Here is an 11,545-nt window from a genome sequence, read left to right as displayed (position 1 = left end):
AATTTTTTTATGAAATGCATAATTTTTATTTTTTTAATATAAAAAATTAACTGTATAAAAGTTTAAGTCGATGGTTCAAACTCAAAAATAATTTTCATTATTATCTTTCGCATCCTCACGTAAATGTTTCTAAACTTGAAACGTGTATATTCATTCTATAATGGGTTGAAATTTTATTCAACAAATGAAGATAGTAGGATTCGAACGTTCGACCGTTTAGTCTTAAGCGTTCTAATAACATGTTAAGAAAATAATTACACTAAAAACTTAAACTGATAAGTAGAATTTAAAAATAGTTTTTATTATTATTTTTAACACCTCTACCCAATTCTTCAAGAATCCATAAAAAGATTGAGAGAATTTCTCATTAGGAGAAAAATTGACAACTTTTATTTTTTTTATTAATGAAAAGTTTTCCTTTCCTTTTTTTACAAATAGAAGAAGAGATGTACTTGTACATCTCCAACCCTAAATATAAGTTTAAAATGCCCCTATACTAATTACAAAAGCAACCAACAAAAGTGGTCGGTAAAACTAAAAATTACAAAAAAAAAAAAAAAAAAAACCCATTGAAAAGAAGGGTTGTTTCAACAAGAGTTGGACGGACAGTCCAACAAGGTGGATGCTCAGTCCACATCGATAAAAAGAAGACAATAATTCTATAAATAGTGGGAACGTATGAGGAGGACGGATAATGTAGTTAGGATTTAGGATTGATGATTCATTAAGAATGAGTACTAGTGGTGATCTCATTTTAACATTGTTCGATGATTAGCTAGTGCTCACGCCTCTTAGTTCCCCTAGACCCGTCTGCAGTATTGGTAGAAAGGTAAGACAGCCCAAGTTTACTGACATTAAATATTTGGATTATAACTCTTTCGTCTTTACTCCCGTTTATTTCATGTAAATGTATTGTAAAGTTTCAACTTTTATACAGACCACAAGGGCTTAATCAAAATTCATATAGATTAAAGTTATAATTAAAAGTGAATTGATCTAATGCTTTGTATGAGAAACTTGAAAGCATTTCATTATGGTTAGCCGAGTCATAAAAATCTTTAATAAAAGCATACTCTTATTCAATGATGTAATATTGCCTGGATACAACATGCTTATCTTTTACTCTTATCTCCCAAAAAAACCCTTGGAAGTTTCACTTATTGGGTATGCTAGGTGTACTAGCCATCATATAGGCTTATACCCCAAAAGGGTTGTTTTTTTTACTAAATTTGGTAAGTGTAAAAACAAATCATACTCAAAACACATGCTTCATTTTAAAAAGATTATGCTTAAACCAATATGTGCTATCATTTCACCTATAACTTTTAACACTTGTCTCCTTATAATTGGAAGAATTTTATGTTTGGATTTGGATTCATACCACAAAATCTCACTTCTTAAACCCTCTTTTTTGGTTGCTTGTAGCTGCTGCAGGAAGCAAGGTATAAAAGATTTAATGTCCGTTTCGTTTTCCATTCCGCAACAATCAGTAAACAACAACAGAAATAGATGAATCAAAATCAAAACGTTCGAGAAAGGAATCTACATTTTACATATATATTCATGACGATGACAAAGAATGACATCTATGACCATCAAAAACCAGAATCATACAAATATGAAACAATGAATATTTTTTGTTTTTTAGAGGACAACAAATACAAATTGAAAGTCACTAGCAATGATGATGATGATAATACTACCAAAAATCAACTAGTGGCCTGGGAAGTAGTAGCCCCTATTTATTTTGTGAACTGAATTGGGGTATCTTATAAGGCAAGGGGAGGGGTGTCCTAGAAACAAATCTAAATACATGAAAGAATGGAGAACACATAACAAACCAACTGGATATGAGATGATGATGATGATGATGATAAACAACCCAAAAGAAGCACATTCACACACATTGCAAAAATAACAACATTTATGTGACCAACTCAGCTCAATAAGTCCCATGGGAAACTGGGTTGATGATGATTCTGGATGTTACTTCTGTTGTTCTGATTTGTTGATGTGGATGTTGAGGTTGAAGGAACTGGATTTGAATCAAATGTTTCCCATTGAGTTGTAACCACAAACGCCGCGCCTGGCGCTGATTGCTTCGACGCCTGCTGCTGCTGCTGCTGATGGTGATGGTGTTGATTGTAGTCTAGCAGATTGCCGACAGAACGCCTTGGCTGTTCTTCCTCTATTGTTACTAATCTGTGGCCATTGAAATGCCTTGGTGGTTTTTGTCCATTGGATTGCTTTTGTTGATTTTGTGTATTAGGCGGCATTGAGTTTTTCATCTTCAGTACATCTAGAGTTTCTACATACTTCTGAACTCTTTTTACCTACATAGGCATATCATCAAATGACTTGTGTGCAAGAGAGTTTTGATAACAAAACACATATTAATTTGAAATTAAAAGTTACCTGCATTTTCCTCTGCAATTTCACATCCCCATCAGCCATAATTCCATCCAATTTCAGCAATTGATTCATTAACAATTCGATCAAATTAAGAACATCTTTCTCTACTACTTTCCCTCCTTTTGAGATTATTGATTCAAGAGCCGACACCTACAAAGTTTGATGATCTTCAGCAAGGAAAATTGGGGGTAAATGTAATTGAAGTGAAGGAAAATACCTGAGCAGCGAGGCTATCGACTTGGAGGCTGATTTCTGAGATGGATTTGGAAGCTTTTTCCATATTGGCATTCTTTCTCCTCTCGAGGAAACGTTTTTCCTGGCTAATTGGGTCTTCAACAAGAACAATTTTGGACTTGTCTTTGACTCCTGAAATATCGAGATATGCCTTTGAATCTCTCTCTTTGTCTTTGAATAACAGCTTTTGATCTTGATGATGAAGTCCTGTTGGCCCTGTCAACAGTTTCTTCAACTCCCCTGCAACAATTACCATTAATTACATACACAATTGAAACTAATTTTCGTTTTAATCAATTCAGAATCTAAACATGTTTCTAATGATTACCAAATGTAGCCTGAGAGTTGATATGCATTTCGTGATACGTTGACCCGTACTTAACCCTAACTCTTATTGTCGGTGGAGGAATGGAGCTCCGATCGGAATCCGGGTTCCGCTTCTGCACCAACATTCCTCCTGGTCTAACCTCCCATTCCGACGCAGCCTCGCCTCCGCCGCCGCGAGGAATTGAGCCGCCATTCATATGTGGCAGCCCTGTCGGTTTAGTCTTCATTCTCATCATTTTTTTAAAATATTAATCTAGTCTCCCTCTTTTTTGCTGGTGTCGGTTACAAAAATTAACGACAATTTTCCCGGAGAGAAAACCTCAGATCTCCGGTAACCGCGATTCTTGACGATCTGTGTTGGAAATCAAAAGGCTGTAATCCTCTGTTTTAGCTAGCTCCCGCTGCAGCATTACACGGGTCCAAATCCAATACAGAGAGACCGAAAATTCTCTTAGGTTCTACTTTATTCTATCTTTGCCGTCAAACAATCAATGGCGTCTCAACTAAGAAAAACCTCCACCTCACGAATCTTTCCTTCCATGTAACTTAAGAAAACTGACTCAAGCCGCCGGAATATCAAGAATCTTCATAAACGTCGAACACAAAGAAAGTAAATCCCAGATCTCTTCCACAAAATGCCACCAAAGTACCTCCACTCCACAGTTTCAAATCAATGAGTATCTCTTTCTCCCCTCAAAAATCAGAACCGGAAAAATTATAGTCAACGAATCTTAGAAATTTCCACCGGGAAAAGACCGTGGAGTTAAAATCAAAAGAATATATGATTTCAATGTGGAATTATTCCCTCCCTCTTCTCTTCTGGAGATTTCGGAGAAGAGGAGGAGGAAAAGAGAGAAAAAAAATAATAGAAATGAATAAAAAAGGAGTGGACAGCTAACTGAGTTGTTGCTATTTATATAAAATACATGTGTATTATTGGAGATTAATTATATGATTAACATAAAATTAAACTAAAAATGCCGCCAAATACAGTGTTTAATAGTTAAAAAATGGTCGAGAAAAGTTTGATCGAAGTATAGGTTCCAACACATCCTAGTCTATTTGAACTCTATGGCAATTTGATCTCTATGGAGCCCACGTGTATCTAATTGGGGTAAAAAGGGATTAAATGCATTCCAATGATTATCTCGTTAATTGACTTGTAGAGACTATTGTTACACGTGGCAGTCAATTGTGGCTTGCATTCTACTGTCTGGACTCTCTTTGTCGGCTTTCGAGATGAGGTGTAGTTGAACAGTAAAGTTCAAAGTTAGTTTCACTTCTCGCTAGAAACTCAAACCGGTGACGTTTCGCTGTCGCTTGCTTCTCACGTGTGCCACTTCCTTAGAGACTAAACCGAGCTCGATCCCTCACCCGTGCTAATATTTCTCATAGAAAGAGTAAATTTAGACGGTTTTTTTAATGAAAGAATGAAATTAATAATCAGCACAGTACACAAAAACGAGGGTGGTACAGTCCACCACACCTCACCTCCCGATGTAGAATCAACCGCTCGTGCCATTGCATGAGCCGGGTGATTCGTTGAATGTTATGCTACATAGTGTAATATCTCGTAAAAGAGATTTACAATCTGAAACAATGGCCATATTTGGCAATTAGTTGATAGTTGATTACATTAGGGGTTAACTAATTACCTTTTTATTAACTGATTTAACTAGTTGATTGTGTAAACTTATTTGGTAAAAATTAGTTGGTTGTTAATAGCTGTTTCTGAAAAATGACAAATAATGACATAGTAAATCATTTATTTGGAATTAAAGTGTAATAATTAGAGATAAAAATGTCATCCAAAAGAGATAGAGCAATAAACTAATTGAAAATGCTCTTAAAACCAGTTTTTTCAAAATTAGCTTTTTGTACCCAATAAACTCTTTCAAACATTTCTTCACCAAAAATCAATGTTAGAGGTTTGACTAGTCAAAACCTCAAAATGACTCAAACTTCTTTTTTTTTTTTTGGTAAGAAGGGAAGAAAAAAACAAACAAACAAAAACCTAACTCGGGATCAGTCTAGGAAGACTGACCCCAATCCTATCCTCAAGAAGAGAAGGTAACAGAAAAGAAGGAGGAACGGAAAGGGTAAAATGACTCAAACTTCTAATTTTACTCTAAAAAGCTCTTTACCAAATAGCGACAATACGACTTATTATAAAGAAACTTGTTGAGCCACTTTGTACCGCCTGTATCAGCAGCAGGCAGTCTGATTCCACCACAATGTTCGTTCATTCCTTGTTTAGGAAGGTATTTAAACCATACTTTTTATAAAGATGAAGAACTTTTTATCAATTAAACACAAAGTTTTTCTTTGAAGCAAAATTTCTAATTTTTTGCGTTTAACTCCTACTAATTTAGTTAGAGAATAAATCATTTTTTTGTTACTTTAAGATTAAAATCATCTTTATCGTCACGAATCCATATCATGAGCTCCTGATTACTTGTCTATCTTGGTGTAACGATTCTCTTCCAATTGAAGATAGTCAGCCCTCACCTAATCCTCTGCAACACTCATCTCAAAGATGTCCCTTCTTCCATGTTTTTTCTGTTTCCTTTAACGGACTAATTGTCCTTAAAGTGTTTTGACAGCATTGATCACGCTTTTCTCTCAACGATGAAGCACACACTTATTCAGTTCCAAGCCATGAAATCTGGAGCTATTGAAACCAATCAGTGGCTTCAATTTTACAAAATCCCTTTTCATAGCTTCATGGTTTCAGTTTTCAGAAAAAACACACTTGAAAACCGCAGCTTTAGAGTTGGAGTTGGTGCCAAAATATTTCTTTGGTTTAGGGGGCCTTTGGTTCACTAGGGGTAAGGGAAAATGAATCAAGAAAGGGAAACTAAAGGAAAGAAAAGGAATAATTCCCCTATGTGTTTGGATATGTTTAGGAAAGGGAATAGGGTAAAGGGAATCCAATTCACTAGAGGGCATGGGGTAATGGCTTAACCTAAAGTGGGATAATGGCTTAACTTAAAGTGGGTAAAGGGAATGAGTTTTTTTTTTTTTTTTGTAAACAAACAAGAACAAAGGGAATGAAACCCTCTCATTCCCATTCCCACTCCTAAAGACCCCAAACCAAACGCCCCCTTAATGTATTAAAATCCCTTATTAAAGGCCTTAGACCTAGCTTTTTCATAATTTTAAATTGGCTAAATAATTATAAGTACAAATTAATAGGTTCATTATATCATTATAAGTTTTTAATCGCTCAATTGTAAAAAAGTAAACTACATTTGTTAAAAAGAGTAAAACAACCAAGGTCGAGTATGTGGTTCTAATATTAGAGAAAACAAGTTTTACCATTAAGCAAATAAGAATTTCATTTTTAAATTATTATGTGAATTATCTTTTTTTTTTTTTTGGTAAGAAGGGAAGAAAAAAAACAAACAAACAAAAACCTAACCCGGGATCAGTCTAGGAAGACTGACCCCAATCCTATCCTCAAGAAGAGAAGGTAACAGAAAAGAAGGAGGAACGGAAAGGGTAGAAACACCTAACATCCCCCCATGCCCAGCAGCTGCCAAGCGATCCGCCACGCGGTTTTGCTCCCTATAAATATGGGAGAAGGTAAGAGAATCGAAGGCAGGACGAAGCATCAAGATGGCTTTAATGAGATTCTGACTCTTAAGACAAACAACATGTCTATCCGAAATCCTGTTGATAGCCTCCAAATTATGTGAATTATCTAATACTCCTTATGTTTCATTTTAATTGTCTTTTAAGGTTTCTACACAAATATTAAGAAACCTATTAATTAGCCTAAAAAGTACTTAAACATTACCATATTATCCTCTTGCAATTAATGCTTAATTTCTATGCAAATTTCTTTCTTCTTATCATATGAGGACAAAGTTAGAAAAAACGCATTTAATGTTCATTAAAAAGTGTAAAACGTCAAATAATTTGAAACAAAAAAAATTTCTCAAAACGACAATTATTATGAAACGGATGGAGTAACATTCTAAGGTACATGCAACACATCTTTCACATTCAGCTTACTTTTTTTTTTTTGCAACCGATTGATTAATTTATTACATTTTATGCAAGTTTAAGGGACTAACTGAAAATTTTATGCAAGTTGAAAGGACTTTCGAGACACTTTGAAAGTTCACGGAGACAATCAAACTTTGTGGACAAATTCAATGGGCAAATGATGTGTTAAGCCGTTTTTATTTAAACAACTTTTTAGTATTAGAGATTAATATAAGATATATGATTAATTGGACCTTAACTATCAGTTCGAGCTTTTAGCTAAAACGGTTTCACGATATGGTATCAAAGCCGCTTGGACCAAACTGTCGAGGGTTCGAGTCCTGACCACCTCATTAATTTGTGGTATTAAAAACACATGGCAGGATGGACCTATGTTGTGCACACTGCAAACACAATGGGTTGCGTGATATTTAGTCCCTCCGTTATCTTTGTATATAAAACTATAAAATTCATCATAATTATATAAATAAAAAACTTATGTTTTAGTTTTCAAATATATTTTTATATTTATATATATTAATTATAAAAACATTTATATTATTTATTCTCTTAGACTTTTATTAATCATTTTTCTTTATTTTTTAATTTAATATTTTTAATTAACATTAAATATTATTATGATTTTTTTATAATTTTTTAAAAAATTATATTTTTTATTCATTCTATCCATAAAATCTATCCACTTTTACAATATTTATTTTATATAGATATATTCTTATTTTTTTTATAATTGTTTAAATATTTTTCATTTATTTTCTAATAAATAAGTTATAGACTGCTAAATTAAAGTTTTATAATTAAATAAAAATTAATAAATCAATTACTGAACATTGAAAAGATTATGATTATGATTATGCGGGGGAAAAAATGTATAGTAAAATTTATAATAATAGTTAAGCTTTTTGTAATATGTTTTTTTTTTCTCATCATTCCAATTCATTTATAAGTTATGTAACAATATTTATTGGAGAATATAGTTATATGTATTTTCTTTAATGTAAAAATTTATACATTTACCTTTAGCTAGGCATCATTCATGCACTTCACAATAAAACAACAAATATTTCATATAAAAATAATGAAAATTCAAAAATTCATATAATTAAATAAATAAAAAAGCTTTTGAAATTATCAATTTTGTGCTTAACCCTTATATTTCCCCGCTATTTTTACCTACATAACAATGACATTGCTCGTATATATCTTCTAATAATGGTAATATTTCCATGGACTTTACACCTTTTTGTCCTCCTAGAAAACGTTCCTCTCGAACTCACACTTTTGGTATCAGAGCCAGGGGGAAAGGCTATCTAAGAAGTTTTCTACCTTTTTTAGACTGTGTAAGATTAAGATCTAGCATCATTCATGCACTTCACAATAAAACAACAAATATTTCATATAAAAATAATGAAAATTCAAAAATTCATATAATTAAATAATAAAAAAAAGCTTTTGAACTTATCAATTTTGTGCTTAACTCCTGTATTTACCCGCTATTTTTACCTACATAACAATGACATTGCTCGTATATATCTTCTAATAATGGTAATATTTCCATGGACTTTACACCTTTTTGTCCTCCTAGAAAACGTTCCTCTCGAACTCACACTTTTGGTATGAGAGCCAGGGGGAAAAGGCTATCTAAAAAGTTTTCTACCTTTTTTAGACTGTGTAAGATTAAGATCTAGCGGGTCTAACAAGATGGTGGAACTAAAGTGTGGTAACATTGGTCAGCCCTGAAGGCTATGCGTTGGTCAGCCAAAGTGAGCTTAAAATACACGTAGGTGGTCCCGCATTGGTTAGGTGGTCCAGTCAAAACACCGGCTCAATCTTTACTGTTTAACCTCTAGTTAAATTTAATACAAGTCTTAAATGAGTAGATTATCTAGATTTCTTTCTCAAAATATAGGTTATAGTTCAAACTGAGAAGATGATAATAATAATAATAATAATAATAATAATTTAGACTTAAACTCCATGGAAATAAATATTGCACGAATAGAAAGTGACCTATTTGACTGGACGATACCTAAACAGGATGTTAAAAAAATTATTCAGTTGACACATTTGAATTATTGACTGATTATTCTACTAAGACTATAGAACAAACTGTGGCTATAAATCAAGAACATGAAAACATACAATTATTTTCAGAAAGAGCAATAAATGAACATAAAGGTAAAAGGTATAAATTTTTACATATTGGATCTGTTCAGATTGCAATAAAACCATTGTTTAGATTAGGTCTTGATATTCCTGTATTAATGTGTCTAAGAGATGCTAGACATATAAACTTCACTAATTCTCTGTTAGCTATGGCAGAAACTAATTTAGTTAATGGTCCTGTATATTTTAATTGTTATCCTGGATTCTCTATAAGTCTCTATGATCCCAGTATATTAGACACTTTAACTCTAATAGTTAAAACTAAAAACTTAAATTTTAAGGATAATGTTAGTTCAGTAGCAGTAATTTATAGAATATATTATAAAGTTATGACTACAACCTTGAATCCAAGATCTAAAAGGACACTAAAAATGAATGAAACCCTATTATTTTGAAGCAAATAAAGCTCATTCTAATATACAGATTCCCAAAAGGCTAAAATGGAACAAAATTACTAGATCAGGAAGCTAGGATTTACAAGAAATATGTGAACCTAGTCCAATTAATATTGATAATCGATTTTCAACTATAACTGAACAGAGTGATGGTTCGGTCAGAATTAACTTTTCAGGCAGTATGTTTCAGCCCAGCCAGAATTTCAACCTATTCTAATAATAGGCCTTCAACTAGTTCTATTAGTTCTATCCCACGTAGTGCTTCAGTTAGGAATTTAGATATAAGAGGAGTAGGTTTTAATGAAAATATTCCTAGGCCAATTTATACTGAAGAACAGAAAAGTGAATCTTCAATAAGTCCAATTAGATCTCAAATGGAAGCATTTTTCCAAATAAATTAGAAATGAGGGATTTTCAAATAAATAAAGAATACTTAAGAGAAGAATTGAAAGCCGAACATAATAAAGAAAAAAGAGAATGGTATTTTAGTAATTTTACCCAACAAGAATTAAACAAATTTAGAACCATTTGGTATGGAGATATGGAAAAAATGAAAATTAACATTCCACTATTTTTATGGTTTGAAAACTACTGTTATGAAAATAAAATAGATTTTCCTTTTAACAAAGAACTCAATACATGTTCCAAAATTATTAAAACTTGGACCACAGTAGATAATAAAACGGTAATTGCCATACATCCACCATTAGAAAAGATTATTATAAAAGGGGAAGAAAAAACATATATTGCAGAACCATTTAGAGAAATAAAAGGTGATATAGATATGAATAAGGAAGTACAACATGTTATATTACAAAATAAATATACAAATCAGATTCTAAATACAGTAGCCACTCAATTAAATAGAGTAGAATCTATAGTTCAAGATTCTAATATGATTGATAATAAAGCAGTATCATTCCCAAGTACTTCAAAATTAGTTAATGGGGAATCATCCTTATTTAAGTCATTTGAATTTTCTCCGGGAACAATGATTAACCTAAAAGGTGAAGATTCACTTCTTAAGAAAATCGAAGAAAAATTATCACTATTAAGCCTAAACGAAAAATTAAAAGATAAGCAAATTATAGTTATTAATAAGAACATTTAGTCAGAGACTGACGATGAACAATCTGATGAAGAACATCAAAATATAAGAGATATAGAAGAGCACTTTACAGTTCAAAAAATAAGGTTTAATACATACACTCTGAGACCTGAAACTAAAAATTTCTATCCCCGACCAACACCACCCGATGTTCAATATGAAGAGAGAAATATAGTTCAAGCTAGGTATGATGGTGACTCAGTTTATGAATGGAATATAGATGGTCTAGCAGAATATCAAATATTAAATACTTTGCAAGAAATGTCTATGGCAGCTACCGCCTACAAAGCAAGAGGAAATACTAAATTACAAGTTGTCCAAGCCTTGATATCTGGTTTTACTGGTCAGTTAAAAAGATGGTGGGATTACTATATTTCCTTCCATGATAAGCAAAAGGTTTTAACTGCAAAAAAGATAGTTATTAAAGAAGAACTGGTCGAGCAATAAAGACCTCTCAAGATGATATGGTAGCAACTTTAGTCTTTGCTGTTATGAAATTTTTTGTAGGAGACCCAAGACAATACCAAGATAGAAATTCAGAGATCTTACAAAACTTAACTTGTTCTAAATTACAAGACTTTAGGTGGTATAAAGATTTATTTTTAACCAAAGTAATGTCTAGAGAAGATTGTAATAATGCTTATTGGAAAGAAAGGTTTATTGCAGGATTACCCAAATTATTTGCAGAAAGAATCCGAACTAAATTAAAAGCTGATTATAATGGAATGGTTCCTTATCAAAAGTTAACCTATGGATAGTTAATAAATCTATACTATATATAATTACGGAAGCAGAGAGAAATGAGAAGAAGTATTTTAGAGGTCTTTTTGATGAGTTGTCAACGTAGTAAAAAATCAGATTAAAAATATTTAATTAATTAAAAATAAATATT

The 11,545-nt window shown here is 32.3% G+C and overlaps 1 protein-coding gene across 1 annotated transcript; it reads right to left on the bottom strand.

Annotated features, from left to right (window-relative positions):
* Window positions 1-1,528: 1,528 nt before the first annotated feature.
* LOC136225981 (BAG family molecular chaperone regulator 1) lies at window positions 1,529-3,866 on the bottom strand. The gene is made up of 4 exons (XM_066014228.1): window positions 2,975-3,866; window positions 2,630-2,886; window positions 2,416-2,562; window positions 1,529-2,333 (listed from the first exon to the last, which is right to left on the bottom strand). The coding sequence occupies exons 1-4, from the start codon at window positions 3,207-3,209 to the stop codon at window positions 1,938-1,940; spliced, it is 1,035 nt and encodes a 344-aa protein (XP_065870300.1). The 5' UTR covers window positions 3,210-3,866; the 3' UTR covers window positions 1,529-1,937.
* Window positions 3,867-11,545: the final 7,679 nt, after the last annotated feature.

Source organism: Euphorbia lathyris, chromosome 1 (assembly GCF_963576675.1).
Source record: "Euphorbia lathyris chromosome 1, ddEupLath1.1, whole genome shotgun sequence".
Classification (NCBI taxonomy): domain Eukaryota; kingdom Viridiplantae; phylum Streptophyta; class Magnoliopsida; order Malpighiales; family Euphorbiaceae; genus Euphorbia; species Euphorbia lathyris.
Note: the sequence above shows the minus strand (reverse complement) of the source record. Positions and strands in the feature narration are given on the sequence as shown.